The sequence below is a fragment of the Tripterygium wilfordii genome, chromosome 9, assembly GCF_013401445.1.
Source record: "Tripterygium wilfordii isolate XIE 37 chromosome 9, ASM1340144v1, whole genome shotgun sequence".
NCBI classification, from domain to species: domain Eukaryota; kingdom Viridiplantae; phylum Streptophyta; class Magnoliopsida; order Celastrales; family Celastraceae; genus Tripterygium; species Tripterygium wilfordii.
The window spans coordinates 4,213,018-4,233,564 of NC_052240.1; the positions used below are offsets into that span (position 1 = coordinate 4,213,018).

The 20,547-nt window shown below is 35.3% G+C and overlaps 3 protein-coding genes across 13 annotated transcripts; 2 read left to right on the forward strand and 1 right to left on the reverse strand.

Moving 5' to 3' along the window:
• Window positions 1-171: 171 nt before the first annotated feature.
• On the reverse strand, window positions 172-4,575 carry LOC120006627. Of its 9 annotated transcripts, none has more exons than XM_038856731.1 (4): window positions 4,357-4,575; window positions 4,112-4,182; window positions 2,104-2,245; window positions 172-1,260 (listed from the first exon to the last, which is right to left on the reverse strand). In XM_038856731.1, exon 4 carries the CDS (start codon window positions 1,231-1,233, stop codon window positions 382-384), a length of 852 nt encoding a protein of 283 aa, XP_038712659.1. In that variant the 5' UTR covers window positions 1,234-1,260; window positions 2,104-2,245; window positions 4,112-4,182; window positions 4,357-4,575; the 3' UTR covers window positions 172-381. The 9 variants fall into 9 exon arrangements, with proteins under 9 accessions (XP_038712659.1, XP_038712660.1, XP_038712662.1 ...); XM_038856732.1 differs by having other exon boundaries at window positions 2,104-2,254; XM_038856734.1 differs by having other exon boundaries at window positions 4,269-4,575.
• Window positions 4,576-5,084: 509 nt separating this feature from the next.
• LOC120005174 (U11/U12 small nuclear ribonucleoprotein 31 kDa protein) lies at window positions 5,085-8,367 on the forward strand. Of its 2 annotated transcripts, none has more exons than XM_038854666.1 (2): window positions 5,085-5,860; window positions 8,038-8,367. In XM_038854666.1, exon 1 carries the CDS (start codon window positions 5,110-5,112, stop codon window positions 5,842-5,844), a length of 735 nt encoding a protein of 244 aa, XP_038710594.1. In that variant the 5' UTR covers window positions 5,085-5,109; the 3' UTR covers window positions 5,845-5,860; window positions 8,038-8,367. The 2 variants fall into 2 exon arrangements, with proteins under 2 accessions (XP_038710594.1, XP_038710595.1); XM_038854667.1 differs by having other exon boundaries at window positions 8,043-8,367.
• Window positions 8,368-9,331: 964 nt separating this feature from the next.
• Window positions 9,332-14,317, forward strand: LOC120005228 (vacuolar protein sorting-associated protein 24 homolog 1). Of its 2 annotated transcripts, none has more exons than XM_038854740.1 (6): window positions 9,332-9,653; window positions 9,830-9,906; window positions 10,940-11,042; window positions 12,919-13,040; window positions 13,691-13,885; window positions 13,979-14,317. In XM_038854740.1, the coding sequence occupies exons 1-6, from the start codon at window positions 9,542-9,544 to the stop codon at window positions 14,057-14,059; spliced, it is 690 nt and encodes a 229-aa protein (XP_038710668.1). In that variant the 5' UTR covers window positions 9,332-9,541; the 3' UTR covers window positions 14,060-14,317. The 2 variants fall into 2 exon arrangements, with proteins under 2 accessions (XP_038710668.1, XP_038710670.1); XM_038854742.1 differs by having other exon boundaries at window positions 9,635-9,653; window positions 9,838-9,906.
• Window positions 14,318-20,547: the final 6,230 nt, after the last annotated feature.

Sequence of the window (20,547 nt, forward strand, 5' to 3'; positions counted from 1 at the left end):
TGTGTTCAATCTCATGTGATTCCCCAATAACAAGAATTAAAATTGAAAGAACTCCTTAAAGATAAAAAAGAGTACATTGTAATAGGCCAAGTTCAATGTAAACTCCAATGGCATTTTACCATCTACGAGCATGATGCATAATTCCCAAACCCGACATAATGAACTATGAAATTCAAACAACAAAGAAAATATCAGCTTGCTTTGCTTCAATTTGGAGAAGTTTAGCGTGCAATAAACCACCAAACCGTTGAGCGGATAAATTTACTGACTACCCTAAACCCAATGAAGAAATTACCGGAGAGCCATGAACACATATGTTTATGATCAGTATCAAAATATAGTTGTATAATAAACAAGAGAGTATACAAGGCAAGAGCTTCTTCAAGGATGCCCCTCATCCTCACCTGATCTCAGGCCACCATTTAAGCTGCCACCAGTCCCTTCTAACCACTCCTCTAGTTCTGCTTCTTTGTTAGCCTTGAACTCATCATAATTTTCCGGCAGAGATGGCAGAATAGTATCAAGTGGCAAGCTTATTTTCTCAATCCCTTCTTTCTCATCTTCTTCTTCCTCGCCCTCTTCATCTAGCTCGTTTGGAGCCTGACTTGACACAGGCAGCTCATCAGCTTCCACATCTGGCTCAGATAAACCACTGCTGGCAGTTGTGACTGATACTGATTTACTATGCTTTTGTAGTAGCTTATCGCCTTTGGTTTGGACAAGTTCTTTGGGATCAAGTTGAGGCCACTTGAAATGGTTGGCCTTTTGTTTTGCTGACTTGAACACCGTTGAAAAATAACTGTCTTTTGTTTGGTCATTCTGCCGGGAAGAAACTGCAGTACGGCCCCACATTGAGGGACCCCAGGAACTGCTTCTTCCCACATGAAAACCAGAAGACGGATTATGGATTAGTCCTCTTCTAGGTTGCTTCTTTGACATGATTGCTAAAGATTTCCCAATGTCTCTAATCATCTCGTCAGCAATGGGGAAACCACACTCCTTCATTGAGCCCACCATGGCTATGGAATCTTCCAAGTCTTCAGTATGCAATGTTGTTTCTCGAGATTTTTCCACCACATGATTCTTGAGATTAATGACATTAGGTACAGCGTTTTGTGTGTGCTGCTGTACATAGTACAGCCCCACTGAGGGTTCATTTGCGATGTATTTAATCATCTCTGCCAAGCATTCATTTAACTCCACAAAGCCATCAACAGTGGAGAATCCATGCATCTTGTAGAAGAGATTGACAACTCATCCCTGGGGGTGGAAAAGATTAGATAAACAAATGAGAAAGAGAGAGAACAAAAATGAAACCAAATAATATACTCTCAATACAATTTTATGCATCCCCGTGCTTTATGCCTAAGAGAAATTACAGTGACACATATACAGGTAAAAAAAAAACTCATTAGAGTCGCACAATACGAATGAGGATTTTTTTTTTTTGAATATTCATCTTAGAGATATTGAATTAGTCCCCCTCTAGTAGTGAATTTAATGCATCGTGAAGTGAAACATAATCTCAGCACCACCTTGGTGCTTTAATAAGACTTTGACCATTCAAACAACTAACACAGTGACAGAACTTGTACACGACCCTTTTGGTCATGCGCTACTATCTAATTAGGAAGCAACCAAAATCCAAGATGAGAAAAAACCTACATAAAGATTATAAATTTCAATGGCAATCCCTCCTGCATACACAATTACACACACTAAGCTCCCTCAGTCTCTTATTAACCCCACCCCCCCACCCCCCCGGGGGGAAAAGCTCCCCCCAAGGCCCATGAGTTCTCAGCCCACGGGTTCTAAAATGTCATTGGTTATGTAAGTTGGCTTGCAGTGGAGTAGTGGACCAAAAAAGTATCGAATGGGAACAAAAAAATCAATGGAGACATGATCCTTAATATAGGTGTCTCCAACATTAAGTAACAGCAAGATAGATATGCACGGCGCACGCAAAGATAGAAGGAGAAGGCTTTCCAGCACAACCTAATATATATCCATCCTTCAATATTAATCTCATCGTGCAATACACATTTATAAGAGAGAGAACATAAAGCAAGAGAGAGATTTCCGGAAGTGGTGCTATAATGTAACCTTGATACATCTTTCATAGTTTATGGCTTTTGCATACACGACCTAAGTGACAGGTGCAAGGAGGCTATGAAATCCCCAATAACTGCCCCAATACGCTCTGAACAATCATGTATAATTTCTCTGTTGGCCTTGGTGCCTTCCCCTGATAGGACTACAATAGATTAAAGCTGGGATTCAAAGCAATTGATGGACAAAATAACCAAAATATTTTCTGTCAAGGCATATAAACAGTAGCGTGAACAGCGTTTTTAGGGGTTTGGGTGTTTAGGAACTTACGAAAAGAAAAGAACAATAACCGTAGTGACTCACTAAGCCCTCCTAGCAGAAGAAAATCCGATGGAGTCTCACCACCAAAAGAAAAAACAAAACACTCTCGCAAGAGAACTGAATCAAAATCTGAAAGTTTATTACCTCTACACAGAGAACCAAATCCCAATTCTATAAGGGCAAGTAAGACACTTCTTCTTCTAATAGGAAAAGAAACAAAGCTGCTAATTCTAATATGAAAAGAATTTCTAACTCAATAAGGATAACATAAACCCCTAAATACTACAAGAAACTTTGAAGTATTAAAAGACCACAAAAATACCCTTGACTGTATAGTTACAATATTCTTGAAAAACTAACAAAAACATATCAGCTTTGGAAATCTGTCTAGTTCCCTCATGCATCATCTCCTCTTTAGAAAATTGTGTAACGGCACATTGGAACCCTAGAATGATTTGATAATTTGCTACTCTCAGACAGTCCTACAGTGCTATCAACCTCTAGCACAATTTACTCCTATAATATACAACTATATTACAAGTAATGTGACTAGTCAACTGCCATGTGACTCAATGATTAACAGATGTTACAATTTGTGAGGCATAAGCAAGTCTCACCAACCACTGCACCTAAGCTACGTAATATTATTAAACACCACTTCCGTATACAGCACCATTCAGAACTTGCGGATGGTTTATTAAACTACTCCTCTGGATAGACAGCAACAAGCTGACATACGTATTAGATGGTTCAAATGTAACACTAGAAAAAGGGAAACAAAGGGAAAAGATTTAAAGATGTAGAACCCTTATAAACAAGGATTATGAGGGATCATAAAAACACTCAACATTAATGTTAATAGAATAATAGATCAGTCAAAATCTGGGAATGTAAAAGTTTTCGGATAAGCAATATAGTTTTCTGCTTCAATTTACCATCCAACTATGCCTGGCTACTGCTAATGCTTATTAAAAGCTATAAACTCGGAACAACAAAATGCAGCTCAATTTAAGGTCCAACGCTATATCACATTAGAAACAAAAGAAAATGTAGACTGAAGAGAAAAAGGCACTAATTGTCAGCACACACCAATCCTCAGCAATAATTTTAACTCCCCTGAGATGTCTCATCAGTGTCTACATAATTTGCATATCACAATATCAAACACCTTGAGCTCAATCACGACGTTGACCTACCACTCTTGTCATGTGTTAAGAAGTCAATACGTACTTAGTACTTTCAAGAATACATCACACAGAGATAGAAAATAATAGGAAATCAACTGCATATTATGAGGCCAGTAGATCACAACCAACGATTTCTACAACCACAAATACACATCATCCAAGTTACTCCATCATTGAAATGGAACATCACGTCAAATGTTATTCTAAATGTTTACCACCTCTTTGAACTTCATTCAAAAAGCGCAATGACAATAAGATACTGATCATAATACGAGCCAAAAGAAACTTCATTTGTAAACGTTAGTTTACAAGTCTAATTATGCCTCAATTGAAAACCAAAACAATGTAGAAGCAAATTATTAACCCATTTCTTAATCAAGAACATTATTTCCCTAAGATGGACATCTAAATACAATAAACAAATGGACTGGATTGCGGTTTCTTAAATCTCTCTTAATCAAAAATGATATTACCATCAGAATTTTGTGACAGCCATTTCATGTCCATAGTGACTCTCCTTTCAACACACAAATTCCTCCCAACCAGAAATATACCTTATTGACACAGCAATTATCCTCTCCCAAAAAACAAAGTTTTGGTCGCCAGCAGTTTCTGTTAAACTCAACTGTAAACAAATATGCATCAAATATCAGGAATTTGAATCAAATCATTGGTACCCAGATGAAAGAATCACAAAAGCAACAAACCGACCTCCCAAATTCATTTCAATGTCGCGCGTCAGATAGACAAAAGGAATAGGAAAAATTTAATATGGTGGAGATGAGGACAAGTGACTCACAGGATGGATTCGCACAAGAACCTTGGGGTTTTTAATCATCTGATGATGGAGCTGAAGATCAAACAGAGAGGTGGTTACGGTGAGCAGAAAAAAGAGCTTCCTTTTCACACAGTTCGTCGAAGAAGAACCCTCTCTATTTCTCGCTCGGTCTGTCCAGCCATCTTTATCTGCTCATCTTGTGCTTCCAAATCCTCGTTGACATGTGAATCAACTAGGATTAACGGCATATAAGAGACAGGATTGACATGTACTTTACGCTTTTACGCAAATCTTTTGGGTTAATTTGTTTACTAGAAAAAATATATATATACATACATATATATAAATGAGGTCATTTATTTTTCAAAAAACCATTTTTTCCAAAAGAAAAAATTAAAGTCTTTCAATTAATTTCAAATAAGTTAATTTATATACTGTTAAAAATAATAAAAATAAGTTAACTTATAAATTGTTTGGCAAAATTTATAGCTGATGTTACTTAATAAGTTTTGAAAAGGTATATTTAAATTTAATTTAAAATTAGAATAAAAATATATAAATTATTGTAATGTGCTATTTCATGATTTTTTATTTTTTGATAAATTTTTTTTTTATTTTATTTCAATTTCAATTTAAATTTATAAATTACAAAAAAAAATATACATAAATTAAAATCAATATTTAAAAATTTTATAATATTATCTTGATAAAAAATTAAAAAAACAAAAGCTCTAACTTAAGAGCGAAGGGGGAAGCCCAGTGAAGGGGGAAAAAATGGTTCGAAGGCGTAGCAAGAAACAGAGCAACAGCGACAGCGATGAAGACGAGACCTTCTACTACCGTTACGCCTCCACTTCAGCTCCACAACAATCGTCCACCTCCTCTTCGTCGAAGAGAGGCGGTTCCGGAGGCTTAGCCCCGTCGAAATCAACTCTCTACGTCTCAAACCTCGACTATTCCCTCACCAACTCCGACCTCCACACTCTCTTCTCTACTTTCGGCAAGATCGCTCGCGTCACCGTCCTCAAGGACCGCCTATCCCGCCAATCCCGTGGTGTCGCCTTCGTCCAGTACGTTTCCCGTACCGACGCCGTCTCCGCCGTCTCCCAAATGCAAAACAAGATCCTCAACGGTCGCACCATCACGGCCTCCATAGCTGAAGACAATGGCCGCGCTCCCGAGTTCATTAAGAAGAGAGTCTACAAGGATAAATCGAGGTGTTACGAGTGTGGAGAGCATGGACATTTGTCCTATGAGTGCCCTAAGAATCAGCTGGGGCCCAGGGAGCGGCCGGTGCCGCCGAAGAGGAGGGGTGGAGTCCAGGTGAGGAGGGAAGGGGAAGAGGAGGGATCCGACGGGGGAGAGGGATTTGAGGATGATAATTGGGCGTCTGTTGTGGATAATGGGGCGGAGGAGAGGTTGTTGAGAGGAGGGGAAGATGGGGCTGAGGATAGGAAGAGAATGAAGAAGGCCAGTTATTTTAGCGATGAGAGCGATGAGGAGGACTGATAAATACTCTTTGCAGGTAATAACAATTTCAGATGATGTTGCCAACTTGGTTTTGTCTGATTGTGTTTGCTTGATTTTAAGACTGATGTAGATATGCTTTTTGCAGCACCTCACTTTCTTCCACTTTTGGTTATCTGTCATAAGTGCTTGAATTCCCTTGGGTACTGCTTAATGCTTTGAGAACTTAGTTTCAAGATTAGAGTTTTTCCTTTTGTGTGATATGTAATCTTAATGATTTAGTATTTAATGGATGAGGGCAAATGTTTTACTTACCAGCAATATAAAAAGTGGTCTTTTGTTGACGCTAAGAACATTAATGCAAAGAATTTTGGGGGATTTTTAGCTCCTGAATGCTTCTTCAATTTACTACAGAAGTGAGTAGAAAAAGATGTAGGGAAGATGTTGCTTCATCTTCTAAAGGTTGGTCTCTCCAGGGGGATGTTTAACAACGACAAGGCACAAGGTTAATGTTGAGGAATCAGGAATAAGTAATGAAATATTGTGTGTTGTGTGAGAACCGATAGACAGTTGTTTCTATCAGCTTGATGTAATAGAACTTGAGTGAAATGGGAGATATTGAAGGGGGAGGGGGAGGGGGGGGAGAGGGGGGGGGGGGGACGTATGATATTAGGTAATCCTTATCTTTGAATGTTTTCTGGACTGTAGCCTTCTTGTTTACTAGCTTTCTCAGACATCTTCTCTTAGGGTTGCGTCTCCTTGGTCCGCTGTTTTCTGGACTGTATCCTCCATATTCTCTATGGTTGGGAGTTTGCTTCTTCTTTCGCCATTGCACTGATATACTTTCTGTACAGTGGACTTGCCATTTGGTCTTATGATAACTCCCCATCTGAAATTGATTGTTGTTCTTGACAAATTGATGGTGGGTTTTAAACTGAAAAAGACACTTGGAGATATTGGAAGAGTTCGTATGAAATCAATTGGAGAATTCAAAAAAGTGTGAAAAGAGAGAAAGTAAGGAAAGAGAGGTGAAGACAGACTTTATTTTAATCGTTTAGTAGGGTGGGCACCTTCCAGAAATGAGAGGTTTGGAAGATTTAAAAAGAGATTTGTTCTAAAGGAATAATTGTAACGATTACTGATGCACTGCACCATTTTTTTCTGATATATTTTCTTTCAATTGTTTCACTAGTGAGGAAAAAGTACCATTAACATATGAGTAATAGGCTATGTAGCACGGACACTCTGTTTTGGTCAGAGTGTCGGTGTCCGACACGTGTCGGACACGGACACGTGCCAACACGCTCTAAATACTTCTGGACACATGAAATTGAGTATCCGATTTTTTTTTTTTATTTGAATATTTTGAATATTGGACATGTCTTTGACACGTTGGGGATGCGTTTTTGTCATTTTTTTTTAATTTACTAAAGGATTTTTTATTTTTTAATTTATTATAGGATATTGGAATTTATTAATACTTTTATTAGTTTAATAACATAAGACAACAGCCTACCCTTTATCATCTTTTACCCTATTTTATCGTCTTCGACGACTGCCGACAGAGATCATCTAAGAAAACTAAACCATGACTGTCGACAGAGATCAACGACCAAAGAGAGACTGAAATCGACGACAAAGGCTCTTGTTCTACACCGCAGATATTGAAGACCATCAAAGGTTAGGGTCTTCGATTTGATTTGCAGTGAACACCTGCAGCTGTTAGGTTTTTGATTTGATACACATGCACTTGTTAGGTCTTCGATCTGATTTACAGTGAAGTAGTGAACACCTGCACCTATTTTCGATTTGAATGGAGAGTTTATGTTTGTATTGTAGCATAGTAGCATCTGTTTGGATTAAACCAGAGAAAACGTGCACAATTCTGCCTATTTTCAATTTGTGTGCAGAATTTATGTGTCTATTCTAGCATCTATTTATATTAAACCCCTGTTTTGAACAATATTGATTGAAATGAAATATATATATATATATATATATATATAATATAAAAAATTATTCAACTTGTCCCCAGCGTGTCCGTATCCTACTTTTTTGAAAAATCACGTGTCCGTGTCCATGCTACATAGGTAATAGGTGTTGGTGGGAACTTTGAGTAATTTGGTTTGCTATAGCATCCAGTGAATTTAATACTATTCTGAGGATTTTTCTTTTCCTGTCCCATCTTGCTCAATATTGTGGTCTTTCTCATTACTTGTTTTTTTTTTTTTTCAGTTCAGGTATATGAACTCGGAAAGTTGTTTCGAACAGAGTGTTTCTGGATAACAGAGCAGAGGCACTTGCAGCAATCTTTTACTTCCAATGATGAGGTCATGAGAGATCCAGCATTGTATTTATGGTTGTCAAGTACTGAATTGTTTGTTGAGCTCATCAGATCTGTTTCTAAATTTTTACCTCTGTGTTTTCACATAAGAGTGCACATTAAGAGAAAGCAGCTGTAGTATATGATATCACAGAAATAATAGGATTTTCAACAACATCTAAACTAATTTAGACAGTGCCTGCTGGTTTGACTGCCTTAAATCATGGTGTTTTTCTTTCTCAGGCAACATTTTTGATCTTATGAAGTTATCCTCCCTGTAATTTTCTGGGTTGCACTTTCTTGGGCATGTTCGACGAATGGGTTGCGACTATGATGAAATTTGAAGTGGTTCCATATTCACTTCGAGATGGGTTCCATCCCAGTGTTCAATTCAAAGTGTGAGATACAAATGGAGAAATTGAAGATGATGGCAAAGGAGGAGAGTGCATTCCATTTTCATTTTGAAGTGTTCGGCTTTGATTATTGTGGTGAAGTTTGGAGGGGTTAGTCAGATCAAACGACTGAGATTAAAAATCTATAAATATTATTATTTACGCCCATATGTGAAAAAGCTTTTACGGTCCTGTGATATGTGAACCTTCTATCACGTTTCTTAGGACTTTGGATGATTGACTAGGCCTAGCCCACGAGCCAATTATCAAGTTTACGTTGCATGTCAACACATTAGGGGTATTAGTGGTTGATTTCTGTCAATTTTTTGTCAGTTTGATTGATTTTTCGATTGATACTCATTAATATATCTTTGACAATAACTAATTAATTGATAGGTTTGAGAGTCATTGTAGTTTCGCATCGCCCTGAGATAACAATAAGGGCAATTGCAATGGCGTTTTATTTGCTGGGCCAACAAAATTGTTGGGGCGGTTCTATCTCTATTATACAAAAAGTCAAGTTAATCACGTCTCTCAATACAGTAATATCAACAAAACACATCTCCCAATACAACCACATTAATAAAACACAAATTTCTATGCATTATCTATTCCCGTCCAACATTGAGGCCAATAACATTTCATGTCTCTATGTTATCCCAACAAAATACGTCTCTCAATACAATCATATCAACAAAATATATTTTCCAATATAATCACATCGAGATAACATCTTTGTTGATCCAATAATAATTTACCTTTATAAGTGCTACCATTACAAGTGCCTTAACAGGACTTAGATGTCGACGTTTCGGTCGGGGACCACTCGTTGGCAGAAGAATATTTTCCCACCGAAGGGAAAAGCTATAATCCCGGAAACCAAACAGGACAATATATAATTCGCTTATATTATACGCCTGTTTCTCCCTTTTCTTTTCTTCCCTATAATTCCTTCAGAATCCACCACTCTCATATTCTCCTCTTCCTAAGTGCATTACAGAAAATTTTATTTTCAGGGAGATAAATGGACAAATTCAAAAGCATGTTAAAGCCGAAACCGAACCCGCAACAGCAATTGAGAGATTGGCAGAGACGGCTACGCCAAGAGTGCCGCAACATCGAGCGCCAAATCAGAGGCAAGTTTCATATTTTGCTTCTTTTTTTTTCTTTTGATTCTGCTGCGGATCGTTTGTGTCGAGCTCCACTATGTGCTTATGCATAATTTGAACTTTGGATTAATGGGTATGTGATGTTTCGTGTGTTTATGGTTAATTTGGGCTAAAAGGAAACGGCTTGTTGTTACTTGGTTTAGATGTTCAGAGAGAGGAGAAGAATGTGCATAAAGCAATCAGAGAAGCTGCCAAGAGAAATGATGTGGGATCAGCAAAGGTACTGCTGAATTTTTTTGCTTCTTTGCTTTGCAGAATGCGTTTATGTCACCAGACTTTTTTTTTTTCTTTTTTTTTTTCAGAATGTTTACCTTTGTACATGATTCCAGTCATGTATTGGCTGGTAATAACTGGTGAGAAAGTTATGGGAAGCTGTTAATGCTGTATGAAAGATCAATTATAGTTGCTCAATTGATTTTGTAAGAGTTGTTAGAACATTCTTGAAATCATCCTTGTGGTGGTGCTTTGAAAGTTTATGATTTATCTACCAGCTCATCGAATAATGTAGATGAGAGTTATTCTACTAAATGGCTTGATGCTCAAACTTAGCCAGGAAATATGAGCCTCTTTGGCTTGTTCTTTAGCTTCTAAAAGTTCAAAAATCTTAAAACTTAGCCGTAAATAGACAGCAATAGCAAACTCGAAAGATCCACACTAAATCCCAAGTCTTGAGACAGCGCCAAAAACCATACAACCTTATATGTTGCTCGGATACATGAAAACCCTAAGCCTAGTTCCCACAGATTTGGGTGGAAGATTAGACTTGAACTTAGCAAGAACGACGCCACTGCCCCAAATACAGTGATAATTGGTGCCATTCTTTTTCACCTTGGCCTTGTATATGTAGGCCATGCACTTCCTACAGTACCACACAACCTCCTCCTTGGTGTTCACGCCCTCGATCTATATCAGCAACGTGTTTAGGTACTGGTTCGATTACAAAAGGTACACTCTCCTTGCCGACCCTTCACCATTTTGGGGTTTGGTTTGACGCTCCTGCCTCTGGTCTGCGCCTAATTTTATGAAAGAAGAAATCATGAGAAATAGAAGGATTTATTTGGTCTTATAGTCTTTTGTGGACATGTGCTAGAGTCAACCATAAAGATTGCCTCATGATTTAACATTTTGACTCTCCACCACTTGGCACTAGCAATGTACAATGTTTTGGGAAGCTGAATATGTTGTCAGTATTTATTTATGTTTTTTTTTTTATCATCAGCTGCTTGTTTTATATTAATTCCTTTATTATTCAGGCTCTTGCGAAGGAAATTGTTATGTCGAGAAAAGCTGTAAACCGTCTTCATGAAAATAAAGCCCAGTTAAATTCAATATCAATGCATCTTGGGGAAAGTGTTGGTATGTTGCTTACTGTTCCTGAATACATATTTTTAGTACTCTTCCATTCACATATATTTCCTCCTCGTGATACTACACTGCATAAGTGGCATTGATCGATTTAGAATTAGAAATATGATGCATAAAGCTGTGAAATATAATGTTTGTGAGGGCCTGATTTCTTTAAGATTATCCTTTCAGTTTTCCACCTTAAAGTAATTTTTTTTTGTTGAGAGATGAATGCCAATATTCTTGTTGAAGGAGAGTAATATACTCTAGGTTAGTAGAGAAAGGTGGTATTTTCCCCCTCATTATAACAATGCTCTTTCTCTGATAGATGTGCGATGGTTTTTAATCAACAAAGCTTTGCATTAGGCAGAGGGACTTTAATTTCTACCTAGAAAGTGAGTTGTGGAAGTCAAAATGGTTTGAGAAACTGATATGAATAGCAGCCGCTTGATTAGAATTGACTTAGCAACAAATAGATAAATACCTATAATTAAACTCAGACTTTGTTCAGCATTTACCTGATTTGAGTTGAAGGTCACACGGCATCGTTCTTTGGTTCATGATGTGATGTTATTCTAGCCAAAAAAAACTTATGAGATGAATTGAAATTACACATGTAACGTATTGGATAATGGCATGATGCAGTGCAGTTTTAGCCAATTGCATTAGTATCATGGCAGTTAACAACAGCGTTGCAATCATAATCATTCAAATACATTTATACATCGCAATTTTCTTTTTTCTTCCTCTATTCCTCTATTCTGTATCTGAGTTAGTTTGAGGAAGATTATCATATTCTCTGGTGTCTATGACTTTGCTTATTAGGCATTCATCTGTCCTATCTCTATCGCATTTTCCTTGAAAGGGTATTGGTCTTCATGGAAAATGACATGTGGCTCAGCCCGTGCTTGATCTAATATTCTATTTTGAAGGCCATTTCTTTTCCTTAAGTGTTTTATAGCTACTATCATTTATATATGGAAGGATGAGAATGAAAGGCTTTCAAAGCTGTAGAAACTAGAAACTCATTTTGGTATTTTAAAGAATAGAACATTCTTTTTTGGTTCTTGATTTAGTGGTTCTAGCAACATATGTGAAAATACTCTTCTTGATCTAATAGAACATTAGAACCCATTTTTGTTTATGAACATATAAGGGTTGCATCCGCTTGTTGCCTTCAATACATACTCTTTTGCATCCAGAAATAAAAGTCACTATCATTTTAAGTGTCAAGATTGTACCTGCAAACCAGACTGCCAATCATTTTTTTCCCTCAAATCAATCATAATAGCAAAGGTTCTGTATATTTATTTAATTATTGTACATGTGTACTTTATCTTCAATCCTGGAAATCTACGTCTTTCATGTATGAAAAATTCTTTGCTTATAACTTGAGATTCCAAGGCATGTAAAATGTTTCTAAATGTATCATATCCAAGACAATGCATAGGAGAGGGATTTTGATTTATCAACCATAACTTCTATATGCTTGCACATCACCTGTGTTTCTACTTACTGCCTCCCAACTTCATAATTACAAGGTCCTTTTGGATCATTCTTATGGTACTGTAGTAAGGGAAGGTCCTAAAAATAAGTTAGAACAAAGTCTCTGTGCTTTCGCTCGTCTACTCTTTTTGCAGTTACTATTATTTTACTTACGAAGTTTGTCTCCTGCCAATCGGAAATCTTGTTCAGATTTTTGGGTATTCCTCTTGTGATAGCTTTCTCACGTGCTTAGTTCCTGGTGTAACTCCAACACAATGCACCCACCCCCTTTTTCTGCTCCTTCTTGTCCCTTCCCTGGTGTAACTCAATGGGCATGACTCCAGCTCCTTTTCTTGACTTTTCAAATGTTTCTGAGTATTTATTTGTTTTTATGGGCTTGCAGCAATTGCTAGGACAGTGGGTCATTTGTCTAAGAGTGCTGAAGTCATGAAACTTGTCAATAATGTCATGAAAGCTCCACAAATGGCTGCCACAATGCAGGAATTCAGCAAAGAAATGATCAAGGTAATTATAAATTTTAACCTTTTGGGTCTGTAATTAATTTGGAATTCCTTACTTCAAAAAGCAGCTAGTTTTTCTAAAAATTATTTTGTATCTTGTGCTTCTCTAGCATTTCTATTTAGTTATTGGTGTTTTTGTTTGGATGCTGTTTCTGGATTGCATGTAGCCTTTCAAGCGCATGATGAAAACTTTGATATGTTCTCTGTGAATCAAATACGGGTTACATAATGGGCATTACTCTTTTCTTTGGTGGATGAAAATAGATAAAATTCACTTTGTGACAGAATACTTTGATATATTGAACAAAAGCTTTGATCCTTGAAGGTCTGACCTTCGCAACCTCATGGATTATCCTCTTTAAAATTCAATTGTAGACTGAGGCATGTAAATGTGTTTGAAAAATTAACTAGAGTGGCTATAGTCTGGGAAAATAGTGTTGGTTACTTTTTTGTTACGAATTAAAAGGGTGATAGCTTCAAAGCATATTCAAACACATCAAAGGTTTCATTTTACGAGAGATTTGCTGTTGTGGCTTTGATGGCCTTTGCATGCCACAGGTTCAGAATATCGTCGTAAGCAAAGTAGTCCAAGTACTTTTTAGATATAATGTCTTGGTTTCCCTATATTTCGATCCAACATAAATGTGATTGCAGGCTGGGGTTATTGAAGAATTTGTAAATGATGCTGTTGACACAGCTTTAGATTCAGAAGATATCGAAGAGGAAATTGAGGAAGAAGTTGATAAAGTCCTAACAGAAATAGCTGGTGAGACAGCCGCTGAGCTTCCAGAAGCTGTCAGGAAGGAGAAGGTGAAAGTACCTGCCCAGAGAGCAAGCACTTCACATGAAGTATGCCCAACTTCCCTGCCCTTCACGAATTTCTTTTACATGGTTTTAGTTTTACAAGGAGCATATGAACTAATATCGGTATCACATTGACAGGAAGAAGCTATAGCAGAGGGTGTGGATGATGAGGAAGAATTAGAAGAAATAAGGGCACGACTTGCAAAAGTGAGATCGTAGCTTGACAAATTCTTAATCGCTGTTCATGTCTTCCAAATTCATGAGGAAATGTAAAACCTGGATTTCCATGGTTGAGAGCTGGGGTTTGAGCCTTGTTTGTCGTGGTTTACTGGACCGTCATGTAACATGGTCGAAGTGCCTAGTGATTTCAAACTAGTACCATAAGTATTTTCTTTTTTCAATCTTATATTATATAAGTTGGCTACTTGATTTAATATTGTGAAGCTTCTTAAGTAAACATGATTCAGTTTAGTTTTCTTTCTTTCCTTTATTTAGGTTTTTGGCTACACATTGCAGAGAAGCTGGATTTTGCTTACATAAACTGTTTGGTCATTGTTCTTGACTTAATACAATTATTTTCTTGAGTCTTTCTTGAGTCTTTGCATGGTCATTTCTAGGGTTTAATATGATCAGGCCCAGAAATAAAAGAAAAGGCATCAAAAACAATCTCAAGTGATTAAACAGGTAATATTGGTTGAAAAAAAGCCAGACTAAAAAATTACTGTGGCAAATCACATGAAAGTATTCTTAAGACATTGATTATAGATCAACCCAGTCATCAAAGAGTATCTTTCAAGCAGGGCCCTGACTCTCATTAGGAGACCATAGAAAGGTATGAACCCAGCAGCATTAGCCATTAGCTTCATCATATATCCGTCCCACACTCTTAATGACTCGAGCTCACCTGCAGCAGTAAAGAGAACTGTGCCACAGGGAGTGAGTTTCGTATAGTCCATGGCTTTTCATGCCAACGGGCTGATTCTCAACCATGTCCTACATGAACAAGTCCATGTCTCCCACCAATCTCATTGAGCTCTCACTAGGAAGGGCTGCTGGGCAACCAGAAAGACGACCAAAAGCTGTCACCTGCGTGAGTTAGACCTAAAAAATGTACTAAACGAAGCGCACCATTGCTTGAGCAAAAAGCCAATGGAAACCAGAAAGATGACCAAACTCCACTCCATTTTAAATAATACCAACAAAATGACCACATGGTGAACACTGATTTTGAGATAAATCGATTGACCTCAGTAAAAAAAATAATCGTTGCATAAAGGAAATAATGTAGGATCAACAGGACAAATAAAAAAAAGACCCCGTATGAAACAAAGCCAAACTCAATCAAAGAAATCACAAGTATCATTTTGAAGTGTTCAACCACCCGACACCAGCAAGGCTTTTGCCAGCCATGCTGGGGTCTGTAGGAATCTAAAGCAAAGAAGTGTACTGTTAATCGGCATTTTTCCACACAGTCCAGTCCAGTCCAGTCCAGTAACATATTGCACTTTTGCTTTACTAAGCAAGTGCAGCTTCACAAAAAATCATGTCTAGGCCAGAGAAGCTTTAAAACTCTATTGGAAGTTGAAGTCTCCAGAGGCTGTGATATCACTTTTTTTTTGAATGAAAAAGTTTATTGAAAGTGGATATTGTGAAGATTTTTGAATAAACATGGTTTTAGATTGAGCAGATTGTTGTTTTATGATAATCTTGACCCTCTAATCTAAGTCATTAGATCTGACCAACAATTGATATTAAAATGTCATTATGAACCATGGATGTTCAACTTTTGAGTCAAAATGGGTACATGTGGATCAAACTCGACTCCTCCTCCTCCTAGGCCCGGTGACCATTTCGGTCAGATATGGTAGCCTTTGGTCCAATTATTACAATGGTACCATTCAGAATATTAAAACTTTTTTTTTGGAAGGCTAAATGCCCTATATTCATTTAGTTGGAATCAACCAAACAACTTGCTTAGTGAACACAATTGTTCACCAATAGCATAGTTCAAACTCTCAAAGAGAGCCAAAGACATAAACATACACCAGAATCACCCATAATCTAACACTTCTAGCACATACAAATCATTTCCAAGATTATATATTACGCAAAGAAACACCATCATGCACCAAAGCCCCCAACAAAAAATGAAGGTGGGGGTAGTAACCCAAAAGTGTTGCGTATCAGTATGAAGAGCGGTTTGTGAGACTTCAGAATATTAAAATTTAAACAAGAAACTAATAAAAAGTAGAATAATTAATAGTATAAAATAAATCTCCTATGAATATTCTAAGAACTACCAATAAACAAGGGGAAAAACAAATAAACAACAACGGGTGTAACCATGTTTTTATTTAGTTTATGGATAACCAATTATTCATTCGGGGGAAAGAGATTAATTTGTACTAATTATATTTAAGTACAATTTAATCATGAATTCCATGGATAGCATCGAGGGTCTCCTGGAAGAGGATAACAAGGACCCGTTTCATAAATGTACCAAACACATCTAGTACACTTGAAATCTCTCTTACATTTGTAGATATCAAACTTATGAAACCCACCAGGCCATGCAAAACTGCAATGGAAGAGTGTAGTGCACCAGATATTAGGAATAAAGTCAAAGTGATACTCCGTATGATAAGGGATAACATGCTCTCCAAGATCATCATCTCCTGAGAGGCAGTGAACTGTTAAGTTTTTGTTGGGATCGATATTGTTGTAGATCAAAACATGTGATCTCATTGGAAAAATCGCATCACAATCACTAATGCAAAATATTGCAATTGACACCAAAAACAATACCAATTTTTTGTTGAAATAATCCATATTTATTAAAAACTTTCTGCTCCTTTTCCAGGGCAAAAGCCACACATTTATAGGGTTAACAAACATATATGTATGGAAAAGGCATAAATGTAAAGATTATATAGATAATAGGAATATAAATCAATTTGCTATATATTTCCACTTAATAATTATATTGGGGAAGTTAATTATATATTTACTATGTTGTCATATATTATATATTCTCAAAAACTAAAATAAGGAAGAAGATTGGTGGAGATTTGGTGGAATTGGCAGGTCTAATTCCAGCTCCCCTGTCCCCTAAAATGGAAAGTTATATTGGGAAAGTTAATTATATCACCATCTATAGAAAATCTGTTTACTATGTTGCCATATATTACATATTCTCACCAACTAAAATAAAAAGTTATATTGGGAAACTTATTTTTTGGATAAAATTAAATATTTTTATTATGGGTTGGTTAATAAATTTGTGGGATGTGTGTACATATAATCTATATGAATCTATTTACTATACTGCCTTATAATCTATTTTCTCTTCAACTTCTAGCTGCATATGTGTAAAAGTAATATTGGGAAATTTATTTTCAATGAAAGAGTATTAATAATCAAATATTTTCTTTATAGATAATCAAATCAAAAGCATATAGGAAACCCTGATCCTGGAAGGCGTAATGTAAATTATATACATGTAATATAAATCAATTTGCTATCTACTTCTACTAAATAATTATATTTGAAAAGTTAATGCGGAAATTTGTTTACTTACATCCGTATATTTTGTTTACTTGCTTCTATATATTCTATGTTCTATCTATCAGGTCGTGAAAAACTACAATGATAGAGTGTGGGGCCCCAATATTAGTTTTAAATTCAAAATTATACTGTTCGCCAAAAGAGATAACATGCTCTCAAAGATCATCATCTCCCGAGATGCAGTGAATTGCTAAGTTCTTGTTTTGGGATCGATATTGTTGTAGACGACAACTTGTGCCTTTGTTGGAAAAATTGCAACACAAGCACTAATGCAAAAATATTGTAATTGACACCGAAAACAAATACCAATTTTTTATTGAAAGAATCCATATTTGTTAAAAACTTTCTACTCTTTTTCTAAGGAAAATGCCACAATTTATAGGGTTGATAAACATAAATTTATGGGAAAGGCAAAAATTTAAAGATTATACAAGTAAAATAAATAAATTATTTGCTGTATATTTCTACTAATAAATAAGTGTATTGAGAAAGTTGACTATATCACCATCTAGAGAAAAAATCTATTTACTGTTGTCATACATTATATAATCTCTCCAACTAAAATAAAAAGTTATATTGAGAAACTTATTTTTTTGGTCAATGAATTCGTGGAATGCGTATATATATAATATATATGAAGCTATTTACTATATTGCCTTATAATCTATGTTCTCTTCAACATCTAGCATATGTATAAAAGTAATATTTGGAACTTTATTTCTCATTGAGAGAATATTAATAATTAAATATTTATTTTATAGGTATATAGATCAAATCAAAAACCTAAAACCTTTATTACGGGAAAGGCATAAAGGTGAGTAGGTGACGATTATACATATAATATCAATCAATTTGCTTATAATTTCACTAAACTAGTTATTAGACTCGTGCGATGCACGCATAATAAAAAAATTATAATTTCACTAAAATACTTTATCATAAAAGGACTAACACAAAATGGATCTAAGAAAAGTGAAGAGATACTCCATAGTCTTGACATTAACTTTAAATTTCTAATTAGAATTTATTGAAGTCGATAATAATAGAAAGTTGACAATAGTATGACATACCAATATTAAATTATGAAAAACAATATTACGTACATTTGCTTGTAGTATTACATAATTATCCTTCATCATTAACAATCAATATCTTCAGCCCATTCATACTTTTTACCCTTGAGACTGCAACATATAATTAGCCATGACTAAAAACCGATCTTGACAAATACAAACCAACATGAGAAAGTGGTTATCCTTGACTTTTGTTTATTGTTATAGCAAAATTAATAGCTAATGGATACTATCTTCTTTGGAGTTTAAATAATAATCAAGAATCTGATAGAGATAGTATCATTCGAGAAATAAATATCTTGTGACCTACCTTGATTTCTGAAATAATCTTAGCTTCTATAATGTGTTTTTTCAATTGTGTTGCTATCAATTTGGTTCCATTGCATACACCAGATTTCTGATCAATATTTCTAAGCAGCATTATTGGAACACCAATCATCTATATTGATTCATGGTTTAGAAGACCAAAAGATGTAATGGAATTTAAAAATTCAATTGTGTATAAATATTCATGACTATCGACATTCATATCTACTTTTGCAAACATTATCGGAACTAAAATAAGTTATTTCTTCACTTGAAACTAATGAAAACATAAAGTTATTCACTGTTTGTACTATTTCAAATGTATGTACAAGAATTATCCTCTCCTGCACATACTTAGAATCACCCATTTTTTGAAGTAAAGAAAGATATGTGTTATTAACAATTGTTGTCAAGGGATTGTCTGAGTTCTTGATAAGGAAATCATCTAGAATTTCTACAATTCTCTCACAATCATTATGATCTCCAATTTCACTATCATCGATTTTTAATATCCATTATGAGAACTATCTTATACTGTTTAATGTAAAATCATGACCACTTATCTGATGAAGCTTAATTTTTTTTGTCAATCTTAAGACCTTGTAAAATTTCGCAAATATAAAGAGTTATCATTACGATCTTTAACATGCAAACCTATAAAAGACAAAGATACAAAACAAAAATTTTGTCAATCAAAAATTTCTTTTATTTTTCAGCAATTTGTAATTATTCTTCTTTGGCTCTACACAATAAGCTAGACTTTTAAAAAATAATTCATTTCTTTATATTTAATTTTGAAAAAAGAAATTAGGCTTCATCCTTGTGAATAAATATTTGAATAATAAAAATTATCAATTAATAATTTACATAGTGATAAAATATAATCATATTTATAATTAAGTAGTGATAAAATATCATAGTTAAATAATTAAATTATAATTTATATGATAATAAAGGGTATTTATAAATGGTTGTTAGAAGAAAAAAATGATAGCAAATTCAAATATGTTTCAATTCATGAGAAAATTATTAAGGATTAAAATCATGGGTAAAGTGATAAGGATAAAAACAACATTGTGAAATTTTCAAAATTTTCATATTAATTGAAATTATATTCAAACATGGGTAAAGTGATAAGGATAACAACTAAAAATATAATTAAGAATTAAAATTTTCTTCAACCTTCAGCTCATTCACAGCGACCTCGCATCTTGCATCCACCATTCTCATACCAGCATTCGCACTTTACGATTCTTATATCTTTACTTTGACCAACATAATTTCGATTGACTGACTTGAGCGTAGGAGGTTCTTTGGCAGGTACCCCACCGGTGCCCAAGTTCTTTGATCTCAACCTTGCTTTGTTTCTCAGGATCCCGCTGTAGAAGACCTCCATATAAATTACGTTGACTATTCAACAATTGTAGATTCGGGCTTCTACAGATAGTACCAACACTTGGAACCGCATCTTACTTGCAATTGAAGATGAATAATTAATTCTTGGTTTAATATTAGTATTTTTTAATGTAACTTAGAAGTTTTAATATAAGTTTGGTAAGCTTCACTTTTTCATTTTTGTTACTCTCTATGAATATGTTTTTTATAATAATTAGGAGACTTAGTTTAATGATTTCATTGTCTTGTTAGAAGTCTATTTCTAATTTTATTATTATTACTTTTGGGTAATTTTATATCTATTAAAGTTTTATAGTTTTAGTATTTATAGATCTTTGAATCTTTAAAATAAAATAAGTCTACCCTAAA

Excerpts from the sequence above, each read along its gene's own strand:
- LOC120006627 (XM_038856737.1), bottom strand. The coding sequence starts at position 1,233 with ATGCATGGATTCTCCACTGTTGATGGCTTTGTGGAGTTAAATGAATGC.
- LOC120005174 (XM_038854666.1), top strand. The coding sequence starts at position 5,110 with ATGGTTCGAAGGCGTAGCAAGAAACAGAGCAACAGCGACAGCGATGAA.
- LOC120005228 (XM_038854740.1), top strand. The coding sequence starts at position 9,542 with ATGGACAAATTCAAAAGCATGTTAAAGCCGAAACCGAACCCGCAACAG. Across the intron at positions 11,043-12,918 it reads GCATCTTGGGGAAAGTGTTG|CAATTGCTAGGACAGTGGGT; the intron begins GTATGTTGCTTA and ends ATGGGCTTGCAG. Across the intron at positions 13,041-13,690 it reads TCAGCAAAGAAATGATCAAG|GCTGGGGTTATTGAAGAATT; the intron begins GTAATTATAAAT and ends ATGTGATTGCAG.